Here is a 20190-nt window from a genome sequence, read left to right on the forward strand (position 1 = left end):
TTTTTTATTAACATTCTAGAGTAATTCTAGAATAATGATCTAGATCTTTGATTTGATTATTTAATAAATATTATTTATTTATAATTAATCATTAAATATTAAGTTAGTAAAATATAACGCTCTCCTAGCAGGTATGTATAAAAAATAAATAACGTTTTAACAGTCTCATCCACAAATAAATAACTTCATTTACGTCCATAATTAAAAGAATTATTTACTTATTATACTAACCCACCTACACTTGCACTAACACAATTAAAAACTAATGTATTTACTAACTTTTTATAGTACTCCTTTCTTCATAAACTTAAATAATTTCTTAAAATCTATATTAAGTAAAACTAAGATTATTATACTAGTTTATGACTGAGTATTTGCACGTTATTATACTAGTTCGACAGTAGTATTATTGTAAGTCTGTTTTTGAGTTTTTAAAAATACAATAAATCAATTCTACAGTTAAGAGGAAAATCCAAATATTTTGATTAAAATAGGTAAAACAAAATAGAATCTGCTGTATTTACCTACTCAACTCTATGTATGTATTGAAAAGGTGAAAATAAAAATTAGAAAATGTAACGAAAACAACAAGGCCTCAGCTTTCGAATTTCCACAGATAATAGTAGGAGTAGTATTAACAAAGAAACAAAACATGTCCAAATAAAAAAACAGAAACTCAGAAAATAAAGGATGGTAGTGGGAAATTAAGGACACTTAGTCCGGTTGCCATGGGTGGTCATATCGGTGTAGCAAGATCCACAAACCTCCCTGTTTCCATGGGTGCCAGGTGGCACACACTTGCACCTTTGGCAGCACGTGCCACACGCTCTATTGCACACGTTCGGCCGAGAGTGCAAGCTGCACCTCCTCTTGCACTCCTGCCCACAATCTGCCATACAATAGGATTAATATAAGTAACAACCTTCCATTAATTAATTACTACTATCACATACACATACCAACAAAGCCTAACAGCCTTCTGTTATTGCCTTTCGCCACCTGCAAAATTCGATTAATTATTAGTGAATAACGTTATGCACTAGAGAAGAATATCTGAATATGTGAGAAATGGTTTGAACCAGTGTGGTTTCTTCTCCACTTTCGATATCCGAAGATACCTGCAAATCAATTCATCAAAATTATTACTACTATGAATGAAATAAGAAGAAATCGGTAAGTTTTTGTGTAAGTATTACTTACCAGGGCGAGAGAGATGAGTACAAGTGCGGAGAGAAGAAGCAGGCGATGACCCATCTTTACAAGAGAAGAGACTTGATTTGGTGCAGTTCCTTTCTATGCAATGCTTCTAATTTATAAAGGCGCGGCCCCCCGTTTATGTGTCCAGCTGCACGCATAAAATTGGGATTTTGAGTCATCATTTTTTATCCAACATAAATAATTTAAATAGTATATTTTCCGGTCTCATAATAAATATTATACTTTTTTTTTTTAATTTATCCCATAATAAATATTATATATATTTTTTAATTTATCCCATAAAAGAATGACAATTTTTTTTTTTTTTAAATTTTCTCTTATATTAATATAAATACTCCACTTAACATATAAAACAATTTTTCTTAAAATCCCATATCAATCCTAATTGTATCATCTATTATGAGATGGATAGAATACTAAGATTACTTGTTTTCTTCGTACTCTAAAAATAGAAATTTTTAAAATAAAAAATATGTTATTAAAAAATAGGAGTAATATATTATTAGAAGAGATATAAAAAGAAAAATGTGTTATGAAAAATATATCTCACTTCATTAAGAAAGAAATAAATTTGAAAGAAATTTCTTAAAGGGAAAAGTTCGTGTTTATATGAAACAACCCAAAATAAAAAGAATTTTTATCTTTAGAGGATTGAGAAAGTGGAGTACTATAATTTTTAAATATAACACCTTGAGCATAAAAGACAAACAAAGCTCAAGTAAATCCTCCTTTTAACATTTATTGCAACCAGGAATAATAAAAATTAATCTGCAAGTTGTTTTTGTTTTCTTCTGCTTGTATAACAAAAATTGAACACGCAAAATTCTGCATCAGATAACGATGGAATTTCCATATATTGGAATTTGGATTGATTATCAGCGGCAACCGACACTGGGTAAAATAAATAAAAACTTTATACTACTATATTTATTAGGATAATCGTTTATCTGTACATTAATATATATTTTCATAATTTAGTAGGAATGTGGATTTGGAGCACGACGTACGAGGTACTACACTGCATGGTGCGTCTTGTCCATTAGTGCGTCATTTAGGGCCGCTCTTTTTGAAAAAAGAAAACCATAATTTCATTGCAGCAATAAGGCGTGTTTGGTTATCTTAATAAGGAGTACAGTATAAATACAGTGTGAAAATATTTAACACGAGGATTAATGACTTTATAAGACTTGGATTAAGTTATATAGTACTACTACTTTGAAGTTGTGACTTTTTATGGAGCTTCACAAGTTTCTTGCATTCTATCTGATTCTAACACCATTAATAACTTCACGACTGTTTCGAAAATATTGCATTTGTTTTATTGCCAAAAAACGAAACATATTCATTCATGTGATGCTACTACTTTAAATAAGTACTAGTACTTGTAGTTAATTAAGTGATACACCGGAACTTTAGGTAAAATTTAGAAGAGAAAGAGATAAATTAGAGATGATACCATGGTACGGATGTTGCGTTGCATGTGTCGAGGCAGGCAGACAGAGGGGTGATGGGAATCCAGCAATATTCCAGTTGGATGGATAATCAAACTCAGTACCGTATTAAAATCTTATTTTTTGGGATATAAATTACTCCTATTGATCCACAATAATTTTCACTCCTTTTCATTTTGGTCCGTCTCATAACACATCATTTTTACTATAAATAGTAAGTAGGTCTTATGTTCCACTAACTCATTTCACTCACATTTTACTACTTCCGTTTCTTCATAGTTGAGGTGAAACTTTTCGACACGGAGTTTTACAAAGGAATGTTGAGTGTGTTAAATAAATAGATAAAAAAGTAAGAGATAGGAAAAGTTAAAAGAATAAAGTATAAAGTGAATAAAGTAGAAAAAATAAAGTAAGAAAGAGAAAATTTTTACCATATATGGTAATGACTAATTATGAAGGAACTTCTCGAAATAGAAAAATGACTCAACTATAAAGAAACGGAGGAAGTATTATAAAACCAATATAAAAAAATGAATCTCATATTCCATAACTTTTTCAATCAACTTTTATTTACATTTCTTAAAACTCGTGTCACAATAAGAGTAACAATTACTGTGAGACGGAGAGAGTATCTACTTCCGCCTATATAATTATGTGAATATTTACCGTCATCAAGCGAGTATTTTCTTTAGGTCATTTCACTGCAAATGAATCATTTTCTTGTTTAACAAAAACCAACACTTTTATTGTCTCTTATACTCTCTCAGTTCCAAGATAAGCAAAACACTTCTTTAAGGCAAGTGATTTAGGAAATTGATATTTAAAGAATTAAGATATAAAGAGTACAATATGAGAGAAAAAAAAAAGTAGAGAAATAAAGAGAGAATAAAGTAGGTGGATAATAAAGTAGGAGATGTGATTTTTTGCTAAAAAAGGAATGACTCACTTATAGTGGGACATTCCAAAACGGAATGTGACTCACTTATCCTGAGACAGAGGGAATATTAGTTTTTCTCCTACTTTATTTACTAACACATAGAATTTTCATATTTGACTGGTACGAATTTTAAGAAATTTACTTCAAGTATATTATACCCTTCATTTGCGAATAAGACTCAAATTTCTCTCCATCGCGGTTTTAAGAAATTCAAAGAAAAGTGGGAGAAGAAGTTAGTAAAATATAGGTCTCAATTATATACTTTATCCGTCCCTAAAAAGTATGAACTATTTCCTTTTTAGTATATCCCTAAAAAGTAACTTTCTAATTTTGGAAAATTCTTTCTCTCTACTGAGTTACTGAGGTGAGACCCAATCTCCACTAGGGGTGGGTAAGTAAGGTGTACCTTACCGAAACCACCATACCGTATACCTTACCGTAAATACGGTATGTGAAAAAGTCATATCTTTACCTTACCAAAGTTTTCGGTATACCAAACTTCGGTATACCTTATTTTCGGTATGACAAATTTTCATACCGATACCGTACCTCATTTTCGGTATACCGTACCGAAGTTCGGTATACCTTACTTTTGCGGTATACCTGACTTTCAACATCAATTAAAATAGAAAATTAGAGTTTTTAAAATATTATTTATAATTTATAATTTTAAAAATAAATTAAATATAATTTATTCATAATTATATTTATATTTCACAATAGATTTTATAATTTAAAAATATATAAAATATATTTTAAAATATAATTGTGTTTATATTTTTGTGGTATATACCTTAATTTACAGTATATACCGAATTTCGGTATGCAGCGGTATACCGCGATATTTGAAAATTCATACTGTTACCTTACCGGAATCTTTCGGTATGGTATCATACCATGCCGAAAGTCACGGTATACCGAAAATTCGGTATTTTCGATATTTTTTCGGTACGATAAGGCCGATATTTCAGTATTTTTCCCCAGCCCTAATCTTTATTAACAATAATTTAAAAACTTTTTCTTTCTACCTTTCTTTTACTTTTCCAATTATGCATTAAAACTCGTGTCGCACCAAATGTTCATACTCTTTGGAGACGAAGAGAGTATTAGTTTTAAATGAAATGTAAGTGGGATATGTGACCTATATACCATTTGCGGAGTCCCAGAATGAAAAAAACAAGACTGTGTAAAGGACAGTGAGTTGAAAAATCAAAATGTGAACTCTATTTTTATATACTCTTTTTGTTTCACTCTAAGTGATACATTCCTTTTTGGATGTCACACTATAAATGATAGTTTCTTGAAGAGAAACATTACCCTCTCTATTTTATCTTTCTTGTGTTTTACACTTTTCACTTAACTCATAAAACCATATTGCGCAAAATTGAATTTTCCAAAAATAAAAATGCTCCACCTAGATTGAAATTAATAAAGTATTAGTTTTATAGGAGTAATTATTGATAGTTAGTTAGATATGAGATTTACTTATTAAAATTAATAAAAATAAAATAAATAATTTTTTGAGATACATCAAATAAGTAAACAAATGTGAGATATTTGACGATTTTCGGAGAAAATAGAGTATCTCTCTATTTTTCATGAAGTTTTAAATTTTAAAGAAATTTGGATGTGAAGAGAGTCTCTGAAATTTATCCGTATATTTAAAGAAATTTGGAAGTACTAATACTCTCTCCGTCTCAGATAATTCGTCCCAATTTTTAATTTCGGCCCGTCTTATATAATTTGTCCCATTTCATTTTTACCATTTTTAGTAGTAAACCCCATATTCCACTAACTAATTCCTACTCACATTTTATTATAAAACTAAAGATAGGACCCACATTGCACTTAACTTTTTCAACCTATTTTTCATTATAATTCTTAAAACCCGTATCCGGTCAAAATGACCCGAATTATCCGGGACGGATGGAGTATTAATTAAACTGGGACGGGAAGGGCAATGGATAAAAGAGAGAGTCCTATTTGAGGTGGGGGTGGGCCTAAATAATTCGATAGGACAGCTCTACAATCTGACAGTGAGCTGGATTCTACTACTTCACTTTGGAATTACAATCTTCTGAAATCGCACCAACTATAGCAGAATACCAAATAAATTTATGTATGGAAGACAACTCAAATAACGTATTGTTTCATGCTATTCATTAACAAATTAAAGATAACTTCTCGCCAAATCTGTATAAACTATAAACAAATAATCTCCCTCAGTCGATGCATTTTTTTAAGCACAAAATTTTAAAAAATAATATATTAAAGATTAAAACAGAAATTAAGAAAGGGAATAAAATAGTAGTAAAAGAGAAAAGATAAAATTTTTATCAAAAAAAAATTTGTTCAACTACTTTAAAAAAACCAAAATCAACTAACTTGAGACAAAGGAGGGAGTAATAAAATTTGCCCTCCATTAATAATCACAAAACTCTAATGTGCAATAAATTTCAAAAACACTATACTCCCTCCATTCCAGTGATCCGTTTATTAGGTGGTACAAGATTATATATAGTTTTATTTTATGGAATATTAAGTAAGAAGAATATAGTAAGAGAGAAAATAAAAATTAAAAAAAATATTTAGTACTAATAGGTTATCTTGATTAAGACAAATGAAAAATGGATCATCTTCGGTGATACATATCATAGAGGAAGATTTTACTACCAGTATGTTTACTCAAGAGAAATACTCTAATTATTTTCCACGTAAAAAAACACTACTTGCTTTTACTTTAGCATCGAACAGCTGGAGTTAGGTCTGAAAAAATCAATATGGTGCATGAATTCTCAGTCATGATATAATGTTAGTTAGATGACCCCATACTCATGGGGACCAAGGCCTACACTATACGCCCCAATTTTGACATGTACCACATTTAAATGGCAAATCTTCAATATATTTTCAACTTAGTCCAAAAAAACCAAGAAATCAACAAAAAATGTTATCGTGGCTCTGATAAATACTACTCCCACCACCTTCCCCTAGCAATACTATTGGTGAAAGTGGGAAAAAGTAATTGGCCATGTTACTACTAAAATGGAAGGAAATAATAGTTGTGAACACCCCAAAATGAAAAAAGAACACTAACTTTTACCCATTGGTAAATTCTTAATCACGCAAAAACATAAATTACACCAATAAAACGTGCTACAACAACAAAATCAAAAATAAAATGATATAAAGTGGTCAAAATTTATAGTTTCCCCTACTGAAATAATCCCAGTTAATTCTGTCGAAAAGGTATTATCTAATATGGATTAATCTCTTAAGACCATCGCCAAATGGAAACCTCAAAAAAAAAAAAAAAGGAAAAAGAATTATATGTTCCTATCTAGAAAACAATAGTAAGCTCCTTCTCATTCATCTCGAATACATGATCGCTTGCATCTGTGATTGCACTCTGCAGGTTTTTTCAGGTTTATTTCAAGCTACCTATTGATATATTATTAAACAGTTTTGAGAATGAATATGTAAAGTGAATTACCTGTCCCAATTTGGTAAGGAAATTGTTCATGAGATTTAATGATGTGAGCCTTACATCTTCGTTCGACTTGAGCGCTTGAGCAATGGCAAAAGCCCCTTCATCCTGAATCAGGAGGGGGAAATGGCGCTATAAAATAATGACACAAGCCTACACTATGTAGTCAGAACTTTCGAAGAGGTATTTCATACTCTGATTTCATTGAAGCCAAGATTGAGCGACACCAAAGATTCGTTCACGACTTTCAAGCTGCGAGCAAGGCATATGGCGCCCTGGAGATCATGAGATTATTACTTGGGATAACATGCATGGGATCATATTAAGAACAATGAATGACAGCATTAATAAGCCAAACCTCATCTCGGAGCCCGTTGGCTCGGAGATCTAGACTTGAAATGGTGCTATTGTATCTCAGCATATCTGCAATATCTTCGGCTCCAGTTGCACCTATCTGTAAAAATTGTTCATACAGAATATATTCGAATACATCCTCAAAAAGGGTGGTAGACTATTATATGTTCATACCTGACACCAACCAAGCATGAGGTCTTTTACATTCCCGTGAAACTTAAGAACTTCAGCTAAAGCCTTTGCACCATCAGGGCCAATTGGATTATAACCGATTTCCAACTGGAACAGAACTTATGGCTTTTATTATGTACATCACATCTAAGATACTGAGAAGCAAAAAGTGAGAAACTCACAGCAGAAATAACAGAATTATCTTTCAGAACACGAGCAATTGCACTGATCCCTTTGGCGTGGATGTCATTTCCGCCCTGCAAGTAAATTCACAACTGTTACTCAAGTATCACAAAAACTCGGGAGTACCAGGGGTCAAGCATACATATTCGAGGATAGAGTCACTTCACAGATCATAATGAGTTCCATACTTCCATATACTTACTAGATCAACATTTGTAACTGAACGATTATCCTTCAAAGCCTCTGCTACTTTTTCAGCTCCCTAAAGAAAATATATAAGAGAACAATTAGTACATATTGTATCAAAATTGGTAAGAATTGGGTGAAACCATGAGGTCACAGCTGCATTTTTTTTCAGTAGCAGATTGGAAAAACTACCTCATCCCCAATATCATTCATGTAAAGGTTAATCAGCAGCAAACTCTTGCTCTTTTTTATATATTCAGCAACATGAGAGGCTCCACGTGCACCAATCGAATTATTTGCAAGATCCAAGACGGTAAGCTTCCCTGCATGAACATATTAAAAGCCAGATCTGCTGCAGTACGCATCAGGAGGAAAGGAAAGTGGCTGCAACTGACCTTTATGAGAAGACAAGCCAGACATTAGAGCAATGACACCTTCGTCTCCAAAAGAGTTCCCTTGCAAATAGAGTTCCTAGATAATTACAGTGAAACACTGACCTCGGTAATGAATCTAAATTTTTTAAGGAAACTGGTCACACACATTTACAGCCCATTGTAATATTTCGTTACAGAAATCCCATGCCCAGTAACCAATAGCAATACATAAGATGCCACTCTTATTTCCATCAAGAAATAAGCAAGCACCCACACTTTTTACATGATGTATTAATGGAACAATCATGTGTCTATGCAAATTAGGCAGTTTATTTTCCAGGGGAACAAAGTTCATATGAATATGGTGTTGCATCTTTACAGTGCATGAGTCTTCTTGTTTCTTGGTTATTGCACGACTGACATAATTTTAAAGGTGAGACAATACGAACAAAGAAAAATTATAAAAATATACCCTCAAGGATTTGTTTCCCTCCAGACCTTTCGCCAGTGCAGATGCACCTAGGGGACCGCCATAATTACCACTGGAATAGAACAAAAATAAATACTTACACAAATGAAGACAAGTTTCTTCTTAAAGGAGAAAATGCATGTTCACAGAAAACTATACCAAGAGAAGATAATCAGGCATCAGTTCTTTGATATTTATGTATTTATTAAAAAATATTGAGCAGTCTTTTGGTGAAATAGATCATTACTTGAGGTATATAGACAGTATAGTCTTGTTCTCAAGAAGCGCTCCAGCAAGGCTTGAAAATCCCTACCTCCATTTCCAAAGTTAATACAAACAGAATCAGTGGTAAGACTCAATATATTTACACAAACTGAGATTGTGTGTAGTACAGCAAGATATAATTTCATACAGAGTAGTCAATTAGATTGTTATTAAGTTCAATGATACGCAAGGTCGAATTTTTCTTCAACATCTCAGCAATAGCTTTTGCTCCCTACACATAAAAAATAAGAACGACAAATTAGGCTATTTCATGACTGTTACCAAGGTATTCACATGATGGAGCATGTCTGGATCTTAATAAATCTTCAAAGACTAAAAGTAAGCTAACCTCATCTCCAAATGCACTGCTACTAAGTTGTAGCTTCTGAATACCAGAATTTTTCACCAGAATGTCACATAAACACTGCAACAATAAAAAATCTAAAATAAAAATAAATAAATAAATAAAAACTGTTGAGTGGGACTAAAACTTTGAACCATGAAAGAGGTTAGGTCAAACAGTATTCAATAGATAAACAAAATTGAGTAATTATATACTTACATCAGTATAAGAGTTAACATGTAATAATTGTATAATTCCAAACAAATAGCGCTATCTTATGTAAGTCTACCTTCACTCCTTCATCTCCAATAGAGTTTCCTGATAAGTTGAGAGATTTCAAAGCAATATTTGACTGTAATATCCCATCAAAAGCCATTATTCCTTTAGCAGTAATCCCATTTGCAGCAAAACTCACTTCTTCTGCAGTCTGCAAATGATACAAGATTACAAGTAGGGAGTAAATGGCAGAAATCTTCCAAGGTGATTTATAGCTGAACAAGATATAGTTTAAATAAACTCTTACTTGATTATACGCCAAGCTCTCAGCTAGGAAGAATAACCCTTCATCTCCAAAGTTGCGACCTAATAGCACCGTCTAGCGTTAGACTAATGGTTTGTCATAGTGGAAAATTCAGCATCAAGTGAACACAAAATAAACATTCCAATACCTGACATGTCAATGCTGCTAAATGATCTAAGCTCCCTGGCAAAATCATTTAACCGCATTCTGGATTCCCTTTCAACTTTGGCACCAGAAGGTGACAAAAAGTTTATCCCCTGAGAGAAAGACCACTTCTCCCCAGAGGCAGGCTTATCCTCTTCGGCTACAGACTTAGCCGATTTTGGCACTAGAATTTTCTCCACCAATTTCCATAAAACTGTCAGCTGGAAAGCACAGATTAGTTACCAATTGAGAACTACATAACTCCCTCAGACAGTCATCACAAATTACATTATGACAACTCTAGAGCAGTGGCTACTACACTAACTATTCGATCCAATCGAGCATAATGCGTTGAATACTGCTATACAAGGAGCAGCAAATCAAGTTAACTCAAATAATAAATACCATACTGCCACAAAACATCAAATGCAAGCAAATCGGTCAAAGTATCCTAAATCCTACACTTCCCCCAAATTCTACAAATAAAACAAGTATCCTTTTCCATAAATCAAATAATCAAAAAGATGCAAGCTATGATGGAATCCAATACAACCAGCAACGCACATTATAAATGCCGAAAACATGTAGTACCTCAGTAAAAAAAAAGGTAAACACTCATAAGGCGCGAAAGGCATACCAAAAGTGGCGATTACGAATGCGCCTGCAGGCAGAATGTAGGAAGCAGCTTGTGTGACCGGAGCAATGGGAGTTTGCGCTTGAGACTCCTGGTAAACCCTACGAGAACTACCGGTACGCCTGGAACTGCCTCCGCCGGCCGCCGCCGCTCTGATTTCGAATTTTCTAGAGCTTAATGGTTCGGAATTGAAGGTAACTAGAGTAAAATGGCGGCTGCGCCTTAGCGAAGAGCTGTTGGTGGAGCTGAGGGTCCATAGCTGAGTTGTGTGTTTGCTTCTAAAAGCGAAACTAATCTGAGATAGCAGAAATCAAACCATAAACAAAATTCAGAAGATTAAGTAAAGTAGAAGTGAGGAGATGTATGGAGTACCTCTAGATGAGAAGAGAGAGAAAGCGCAGAAGTAGAGACCATTAGTTTAGGTGTATGTTTAATTTGGGCGGAGCGAAGCTGTTGAAGACAGGGATAGAATTCAATGGAACGGCGCTTGAAGAGGAAGAAGTAGATGAAGATAGATCAATCATCAAACAATTCTCAGTTGCTCTTACCAAAAGTTGGGCTTATTAAGAGGGCTTACACCACTAGCCCAATTGTTTCGGCCTATCAAATGTATTACAGAGTGTCTTCAATGACCAGAGCAAGAGAGAAGCTACCTTCCATTTTACTACCCGATTACCGTATCTAGGGACGTCAATTGGACTAACCCGCTAGAGTTCGGGCCAATCCATTTGGGTTGTCGATCTATTTGGGTGCGGGTTATTCGGGTTGTGAATTTTTCGGGCTATAAATTTTCGGCCCTAGCCCTAAATCTTCGGGTTTCGAGCTAACCCACAGGCTATTCGGGCCAAAAGTGATCTTATGTGTTACTACCTCTGTCCCCAAATTTTAACACAGTTTACTATCCGTCCCTGAAAATTTGACACACTTCACTTTTTACCATTTTTTGTAGTGGACTTCATATTCCACTAACTCATTCATACTCACATTTTATTATAAAACTAATACTTTAAAAGTAGGACCTACATCCCACCAACTTTTTCAACACGCACTTTCCATTACATTTGTTAAAACCCGTGCCGGGTCAAAGTATGTCAAAATTTGGAGGACGGAGGTAGTACTTTCTATCCAATCCAATATTCTAACTTAAAAAAAATATAGATTATCGCAAATACTAAAAGTATTATCAAAGTGATCAAGAGAAATAAAATAATAATAATTGAAGATTGAAACAAAATACATAAACATATCGCTAATTAGTAGAACACGTGAATCTGACTACAATTAAATGGAAATCATGCATTTAAAAGGAGTTGAATGACATTCTTAATTATATACCCCCAAAAAATTTCGAAGTAGTTAAAAAAGATAGTATAGATAGTAGTATGTCAAAAATAAATTCTATGAAGTTGAATGAGATTCTTCTACATCAATAACTTTTGAAGCTTCAACTAGATCATTCACTTCGAGAGGAAAGATGTAATGCGGCATTAATATGAATAAATATTAATAGCATCTATATTCCATAAAACCCTAACTTTCAATTTGAGAGAGAATACATAATTACTATATATACTTCATACCAATGTTGCTTTTTAATATTGTACTTACCATATATACTTCATATCAACGCTGCTTTTAATATTGTAATTACCATATATACTTCATATAAGTACATAACCTAAAATTTTAATTATATTTTTATTTTAAATGTCCAACCCATGGGCTAACCTGCAACCCACCCGGGCCAGCCCGCATAACCCGCTGACCCGAACGGTCAGCCCGTGTAGCCCTATTCTGTATCTGGGTTGCGATTTTCCGGGCCTAACCCTATAATTTTATCGGATTATTCGGGTTGATTCACGGATTTCAGGCTAGATTGACATCCCTAGCCGTATCACACTATCATTTTTCTATTTTTCTTTAGATTTTAATCATGTTTTTACACTTATAACTTGTTCTAGTATTTTCAAGTCGATTAATGATTTAGGGTTAATTATTTAATAATTAATAAAATTATGAATTTTTAAACAAATTCATAATTAGTAAAATTGTAAATTTCATAATGATCTCATTATAAATATTTTTATTTCTTTTATAATATTATTAGAATAGAGATATTAATATATAGTGGGATCGCACATAAAATTGTTTAAGAAAGAATTTGAATTGCGTACCTATATAGGCTTTATTATCCTAATAAAAAAAAAACTATGTGATAAATCACCGTCGATCATTTGATTGTTGGAAACCATAGACAATGTTTATGTAGGTTCGTGTATTTTCTCAAAAAAAAAAAAGTTAATCTGCAAAATCGAAATGCACACAAAGTTTGTATATACAAACACCAATAATTCATCTATGTATTTTATAAATGTGCAAAATCGAATTACTAGTTATATGTACTATACTATATTATCGCGACTCAAAGTTTGATGGAGCATGCAACTATGTATGCATAACTGAAATTATTAAAGCATAATAGTTGAAGATGACAATAATAGTAAATCAAATTAGCAATTGGCAAGGGGTAGTTAGATTGAGCAGATAAGAAATTGCAAAAAGAGCATGGATTGAGGCTCCAATGGGAAGAACATCCTCATCAACTGTGAAGTAAGGGCTGTGAGGTGGGTAAACAGATCCTGCCTTTTCGTTTTCAACTCCCAACAGCAAGAACGATCCTTCTATTTTCTCCAAGTATACTGCAAAATCTTCACTCCCCATAAACGTTGGAGCCAAAATCGTCTTCTCTTCCCCAACAACATTCCATGAAACTTGCTTCACATGTTCGTATATTTTCTCATTGTTTATGGTCGGCGGAAGCGTCGGATGCTCTTCTCCGTCGAATTCCACCTCCGCCGAGCATCGCTGCACCGCAGCTTGACCTTTTATAACCTAGAAACAAAAGCACTGGAAAATCATTTGGAAGCGTCCCACTTTTCTTTTCTTTTTTTATTCTAGTACTATATTACCGTATATTTTAAGTTAATAGTTATTTAAAGCATAAAATTTGATCAAATTCTGATGAGTTTCATGAAGTTTACAATTGAATTATTAAATCATGAAATTTCAATTTTTATAGTACAATATATCACATTGTTAATTTAGTATTTTTAATTTCAAACTTCATAGAAGTGACGCAACTTTAACCAAATTTTAGAATTTAGTAAATGGCTATTAACTTAATGATTTTTTTGAAATAATTACCTCTTCAATTCTTTTCCTAATTGCATTCATGCTATTTATGCCGAATGCTCTGAACGTTCCCGCAATCGTGGCTACATTGGTTGCATCTCCCGCGTGCACCATAGTCACAGAAACCACCTCAAGAAAAAAGAGAAGAAGAAGAAATCGCATTCAAACAAAAATAAAATAAAAGAGCAGAAGGATGAAGTTTGTAGTAAGTAGTCACCTGAGAGTCTAAAGGGTCAGTCTCTCTAGACACAATATTCTGCAAGCTTATAATCGAAGCAGAAGCAGCCAAGATGTGATCGGCTGCATCTCCACGGCCGCCGATCACAGCCTTGAAGCTCCCGCAGCCGGCCAGAAACTTCCCCGGGCGGGAAGCGACTGCGCCTCGTGGATAGCCGTGCACGGTGTGCAGCCCTAAAATAGCGGTGACGTTGTCGACCACGCCCTCTCTCACCATCTCCCTCGCGCCCTCGCCGCTCTCCTCCGCCGGTTGGAATATCAGCACCACCGTTCCCTGCGCCATCTAAATTATTTCCCATCAGTTAAACAAAGTGTTTTAATTTATGTGTTTGAGTTGTTACCGTCAAGTAGATGCGGAGGTGGTGCAGAATCGATGCAGCGCCGAGAAGCATTGCGGTGTGGGCGTCGTGGCCGCAGGCGTGCATCTTGCCCTTCACTTGGCTCTTGTGCTCCCATTCTCTCAATTCCTACATGCTTATTGCTACCACTTTTAATTAACTCCACTCTTAATTTTCACACTATATGCAACGAAAATTACAGTCATTAATCAGCACATGCCACTACAAGTTCAAACAAGTACTACTCCCTTAGTTCTTCATTAGAGTCTATGCCTTTATATTTTTGACAAAAAGTAATACTACTAATAGTTATTCTCTATTTATATCTCTTATTTTATTCTTTTTTAAACTTTTTTCTCTACCTAACATGGAGTGTGAAATATTTACTGCATTTCTTAATCTCCTAGCATTGAAAAGAATAAAATTGTCTTAATTCTTTTTTCTGGGGATATTTTGATAAATTTAGAGTGGATATGATCTTCAGCTGTTGATTCTATACCACAAACACATACAGTACTATTCAAATGTCTGTAAGGTGCAACTATACCATTAACGGTGTAATTTGAAGGATGAAATAGACATGTTCGAAATTAAACAATTGATCAAAGTAAAAAATGAATTAGCTTGAATTATTTGTATGAATTCATCCTACACTCAGAAGTAATCAAAGTAAATGGGCCATGGATACTAAACCAACAACTGTCAAATCAACAAAATCTACATAAAGTGGCTGCATTTTGTATAATGAAGGGCTTGTTTGTCTTATACTCCATAATTCAAACTAATTAAACTACCTAGGACCACCTGGTCAAGTTATACCTGGATTGGCAGAGCGTCAATGTCAGCTCTAAGTGCCACAACCGGAGGAGAACCCGAACCTATGGCCGCGACGACACCTGTACGAGCCACCGGCCACTGATACCGAACCCCCATTCGGTCCAGCTCATCTCTGATGAGAGAGCTAGTCTCAAATTCTTCAAAAGCAAGCTCTGGATTCCTGTGGATTTGTCTCCTTATCTTCACCATCCATCTCTTCGTCTCCGCTGAATTCGCCATAGCGTTTACAACACCGGAAAGGGAAGAGTTGTGTTTGTGGAGAAAAGGGTTGCAAACATGGCTGCTACAAATCTGTATACATGAGTAGAGCAATACAGACTTGAAAATAATCGAGATTTGGAGATCTTTAACTACTCCCATTTTTTTTTCTAGCTAATTGTATATGTAGATTTTTTTTTTGTTAGATTTATTATGCCATATAAAGTTTTCTCAAGCGTCTTTTATAATTGTATTGTACTGTTAATGAATTTAATAGTACAAAACAAGAAGAAAATGGTGGACCATGATATTGATAGGTAGCTATTGGACTGGGGAGAAAGAAGTTAAATTTGCTTGGACAATTTATTAAACAAAAAATCTATGGAGGAAAATGAGACAGCAAGATGATGGACGTTTTAGTTATTATTTAATATTTTATTTGGCTGGTAGATTAATAATTGAAGGAGAAAATGCATATTTAAGAACAAAAACGTGCAAATATCGTATGAAAACAACAGATGGTGTGATTCTATAACTGTTGTCGCCCACTTATATGTTAATTTGAGGTTGATAATTCTCGAGTTGATATTTGCTAGAGGGAATAGGAACTTTATGTGTCCGGTGTCCCCATGTACATAAATTGAATATTTATGAATGAGTTTTTACAATATAAACAAATGAATAATGCAAAAATCGTGCACCATGGCGCCGACGGCAGTTATTAGTAGGTAATTTAAATCTAAAACTAACATATAAGTTTTAATTTATATATAAAATCTATTACATCTGATATGTATCGCTTACAATTTACTAATTAATACTAATAATTATAAATACAATTTAACTAGTTGAAAAAAAGTTGTTTAGTAAGCAGCTGGGTACGTCTAAATTCTAATGTTTGTTTTAATAGAATATCCGGAAATTAATAATCACAATATATAAATGCGCATGCAATACGTACAAGATTATTAATTAGTATAGTAGTAATCAATACGAGACAAGTCATTCTAACTATTTTTCATGCACTCGTTCCCCCTAAAAGCATTAGAGGTTGGCGAGACCTTTGAAAATAAAAGAAATTAGGCGTTCATGACAGAGGATGATTTCAAAAGATGGTGGATCCATGATCCTAAAACGGAGGGTGCAAAGGAGTACCGGAGCTGACAGTGCGCATGGTAGCACGTCAGAAGCTATCAGAGGGGGCGACAGTGAAAATTCACGTCCGGGTCCATGGTAGCACGTTGCCAGATAGTGGCGATTGCCACCAGCGGACCCAGGGGGTAGGAGGGGGCATCCGCCCCTTCCCGGCGCTCGAAGAGTCTAAATATCCCTTTGGGTTGAGTGAAAATAGCAAAATTACTAACTCCATGTAAAAATATGGATTTTCTATCAATGTAATATTGAAGTTAGTAGCCTAGTACTAGTTGTTTGTTGGTCATTTAACAAAGAAGTCCATGGATCAAGCCTCATTGAGCATTTTTATCAATTCATATTACTCCTCTTAACCATTCTTTCTTCATTTTGTCAACTTATATTACTTTTTATTACCAAATCAAACCATTAAATACTATTTTTTTAGTTTACACATATTATTCTGTTGTACTACAATTTATCTTTTAGTTAAATAATTTTTTTAAACACATTTTATTGTATTTATTACTACTCCATAAAATACTTATTTTATATGATATTTTAGCGTCCTATTACTTGTATATCAATATAAACATTTGAAATATGTATGGAGTCTAAATGTTTACTCCTTCCGTTCCATAGTAATGGAGGCGTTTCTTTTCGGTACGGAGATTAAGAAAAATTGTGTTACGAGTTAAGTAAAAGAGTAAAGTGGAAAATGAAAAAGGTTGAGAGATGAAGAGAGAATAAAGTAAGAGAGAGTAAAGTAGGTGTGGAAAAATGTGTTAACTTTTAGTAAAAAGAAAAATGACTCTATTACTATGGAACGTACTAAAATGGCAAAATGATTCTATTACTATGGAACGGAGGGAGTACTATTTAACATATAGTATTACTTTTGTATTTTTATATTATTAATAATACTCCCTCCGTCCAAAAAAAATAGATCACTTTTGCCATTTTGGGACGTCCACAAAAAATAGATCACTTTCTTAAAATGAAAAGTTTATCTCTCATACTTTTTCCATTTTTTCTTCCCTCTATCATACTTTACTCACTTTTTCTCTCTATCTCTCTTATTTTACTACTTTTTCTCATTCTCTCTCTTACTTTACCAATTCTACATAAAAACTTGTGTCATACACAAAATGATCTATTTTTTGTGGACGGGGGTGTATTATTTAGTTTTATTATTAAAAAAACATACTATTATTTTTTTAATATTTAATTCCGTCCCCTCCTGCTCCTGGATCAGCACTGATTTCAAAAGACAGTAATTAACTTCATTTGTATGATGTGTCGAGGTTTGGTACTTCTTGAGATTTCATCAGACATCAGTGGCTCTTGTTTTAATGCTGGAGGTTTATAAGGTGTGCTAAATTGTTTCTTTTGGTTTTTTTTTTTATCCTTTTTTTTTTTCTGGGTGTGCTGACGTCTTGTTCTTGGTTGAATGACTGGTGTGGCTGTTTGTTGAGGATTGTCTCGGTTGTTGCCTTGTTGGAATGTAGCTGGGGATATGGTGATACTTTGCTTAGCCTTTGTATGAATAAAATAAGTTTACTTTGTTAACGACGACCTTTATTATTCCTTCCGTCTATGATTAAATGTCACATATTTCATCGGTACGAATTTTAAAAAATTGTTTAACTTTATAAAGTAAAGTAGATAGAAAAAATTAACGGAATATGGGCCCTACTTTTATATAGAGTATTAATTTTATAATAAAATGTGAGTGAAATGAATTAGTGGAAAGTAAGATCCACTTATTAATTATAGCACTTCCTTTTTTCTCTCACAATTGAGACAGAACTTTTCAGCACATAGTTTAAGAAATGGATGTTGTGTGTATTGAATAAATAGATAAAAAAGTAAGAGAGAAAACAGTAGAGAGAATAAAGTAAGAGAGAGTAAGTAAGAGCGAGAAAAAGTACTCCATCCGTCCCACTTTAGGAGTCTCATTTGAGTTCGACACGAGTTTTAAGAAATACTCCTATAAAGGAAAGTTGGTGAAAAAAAATAGTGGAATGTAGGTCATACTTTTATATACTCACACCGTCCCATAATAGATGGCATACTTGGAGAATGTCATGTAATTTTAGGAGATGTTGATTTGTGTGTAAGGTGGAAAGAGAAAATAGTACTCCCTCCGTCCCACAAAGATTGTTCCATTTTTCTATTTCCGTCCGTCTCACAAAGTTTGTTCCATTTCACTTTTACCATTTTTGGTAGTGGACCCCATATTCCACCAACTCATTCCTACTCACATTTTAGTATAAAACTAATACTTTAAAGGGTTTTTGGCTTAAAAAACCATAAACTTTGCCCGAATTCCGGTTTTTCCCACCAACTTTAAAATTTGTTTTTAAAACCACGAACTTTTGATTCGTTTGCTTCTTCCCACGGCGGGTCACCGGTGAAACCCGACTGGTCTATGTGTCATTTTTAATCCTATTTGACGATAAAATCACACGTGAGATCCTATTTGGCAATGCCACATGTCTTATTCAATTTTGCCATATTCACTTTTTCCACCCTTCATCTTTAATGAATTCTCATTTCCAACCCTTCATCTTTGTCATATTCCCTCTTCACACCCTTGCCTCCCCAAATTTCAGTGCCGCCACTCCCTTTCCTCCCCCCTCAACTACTCCGACCTCGACCGCCTCAGCCGCTCGTCAGCAGCGCTGTCTACGAAACCAACAACCAGATGCAAGGCGGCGGAGACAGATGGAGATGGTTTCAAGAAGGAGAAGAGCGATGGAGATGGGAGATCGGCTCGCACGCCGGCGACAGGGTAGACCTCGGTGGAGGCGACAGAAGGGAAGCAACAGTAATGTCGCAGCGGATCTTCGCGAAATGAAATTGAACAGGAGACAGCGTGAATTGAACCGGAGCTGGACGAGAATTGAGGCTGGACGTAAGATCCCCGGTGAAGATGGGAACGGAGGTGGCTGCATCTGATCGCTCAAGATACATTCAATTCGACGGAGGCAGCAAAGCTGCGCGCGGCTGTGAGAGAGAATTGAGGCAGAGCTGAGAAAGAGATTTGGCCGCATGAATTGCAGACTGAAGAGATCTCGATGAAGGAGTATCTCGAGATTTGCAGATTGCATCTTGAGAAATTCATTGAAGATTATTTCTTAAATTTTTTGCAGAATGAAGAGCTCCAGAATTGCAGATTGCATCTCCATAAATTTTCTTTGAAGATTACTTATTTAATTTTAAGTTAATTCAAAAAATAGTGTGATTTCACTGTCAAAAAATCAGTTTCCTACTCATGTTTCCGATTGTCCACGTTGGACAATTTTGCACCGAAAATTTGGTATTCGGGTCGGGTTGGTAAATAGCAAACGAATCAAAAGTTCGTGGTTTTAAAAACAAATTTTAAAGTTGGTGGGAAAAACCGGAATTCGGGAAAAGTTTATGTTTTTTAAGGCCAAAAACCCAACTTTAAAAGTAGGACTCACATCCCACCAACTTTTTCAACTCACTTTTCATTATATTTTTTAAAATTTGTGCCGG

The 20190-nt window shown here is 34.3% G+C and overlaps 3 protein-coding genes across 4 annotated transcripts; all 3 read right to left on the minus strand.

Moving 5' to 3' along the window:
- Positions 1–576: 576 nt before the first annotated feature.
- Positions 577–1342, minus strand: LOC125204049 (gibberellin-regulated protein 1-like). Its single transcript, XM_048102590.1, has 4 exons — positions 1201–1342; positions 1080–1118; positions 960–999; positions 577–889 (listed from the first exon to the last, which is right to left on the minus strand). The coding sequence occupies exons 1-4, from the start codon at positions 1252–1254 to the stop codon at positions 705–707; spliced, it is 318 nt and encodes a 105-aa protein (XP_047958547.1). The 5' UTR covers positions 1255–1342; the 3' UTR covers positions 577–704.
- Positions 1343–6773: 5431 nt separating this feature from the next.
- LOC125203173 (NLR family CARD domain-containing protein 3) lies at positions 6774–11266 on the minus strand. Its single transcript, XM_048101476.1, has 18 exons — positions 11108–11266; positions 10739–11030; positions 10106–10315; positions 9961–10019; positions 9727–9864; positions 9444–9518; positions 9243–9326; positions 9078–9139; positions 8834–8903; positions 8383–8458; positions 8180–8310; positions 8004–8063; positions 7801–7875; positions 7622–7726; positions 7452–7547; positions 7288–7368; positions 7100–7201; positions 6774–7015 (listed from the first exon to the last, which is right to left on the minus strand). Exons 1-18 carry the CDS (start codon positions 11147–11149, stop codon positions 6947–6949), a joined length of 1827 nt encoding a protein of 608 aa, XP_047957433.1. The 5' UTR covers positions 11150–11266; the 3' UTR covers positions 6774–6946.
- A 1897-nt stretch (positions 11267–13163) lies between these two features.
- On the minus strand, positions 13164–15759 carry LOC125204814 (IAA-amino acid hydrolase ILR1-like 6). 2 transcript variants are annotated; one of them, XM_048103550.1, is made up of 5 exons: positions 15322–15759; positions 14506–14631; positions 14145–14438; positions 13940–14056; positions 13164–13627 (listed from the first exon to the last, which is right to left on the minus strand). In XM_048103550.1, the coding sequence occupies exons 1-5, from the start codon at positions 15697–15699 to the stop codon at positions 13241–13243; spliced, it is 1302 nt and encodes a 433-aa protein (XP_047959507.1). In that variant the 5' UTR covers positions 15700–15759; the 3' UTR covers positions 13164–13240. The 2 variants fall into 2 exon arrangements, with proteins under 2 accessions (XP_047959507.1, XP_047959506.1); XM_048103549.1 differs by having other exon boundaries at positions 14145–14447.
- Between the last annotated feature and the right edge of the window lie 4431 nt (positions 15760–20190).

The sequence above is a fragment of the Salvia hispanica genome, chromosome 2 (genome assembly GCF_023119035.1).
Source record: "Salvia hispanica cultivar TCC Black 2014 chromosome 2, UniMelb_Shisp_WGS_1.0, whole genome shotgun sequence".
Lineage (NCBI taxonomy): Eukaryota > Viridiplantae > Streptophyta > Magnoliopsida > Lamiales > Lamiaceae > Salvia > Salvia hispanica.

Coding starts and splice junctions, on each gene's coding strand:
- LOC125204049 (XM_048102590.1), bottom strand. CDS start 1,254: ATGGGTCATCGCCTGCTTCTTCTCTCCGCACTTGTACTCATCTCTCTC. Junction 1,000..1,079: donor GTGGAGAAGAAACCACACTG/GTTCAAACCATT, acceptor CGAATTTTGCAG/GTGGCGAAAGGCAATAACAG. Junction 890..959: donor AAGGCTGTTAGGCTTTGTTG/GTATGTGTATGT, acceptor ATTGTATGGCAG/ATTGTGGGCAGGAGTGCAAG.
- LOC125203173 (XM_048101476.1), bottom strand. CDS start 11,149: ATGGTCTCTACTTCTGCGCTTTCTCTCTCTTCTCATCTAGAG. Junction 10,316..10,738: donor ATTCGTAATCGCCACTTTTG/GTATGCCTTTCG, acceptor TCCAGCTGACAG/TTTTATGGAAATTGGTGGAG. Junction 7,369..7,451: donor CCAACGGGCTCCGAGATGAG/GTTTGGCTTATT, acceptor CATGATCTCCAG/GGCGCCATATGCCTTGCTCG.
- LOC125204814 (XM_048103549.1), bottom strand. CDS start 15,699: ATGGGAGTAGTTAAAGATCTCCAAATCTCGATTATTTTCAAGTCTGTA. Junction 14,632..15,321: donor TTGACGCTCTGCCAATCCAG/GTATAACTTGAC, acceptor ATAAGCATGTAG/GAATTGAGAGAATGGGAGCA. Junction 13,628..13,939: donor TTAGGAAAAGAATTGAAGAG/GTAATTATTTCA, acceptor TTTTGTTTCTAG/GTTATAAAAGGTCAAGCTGC.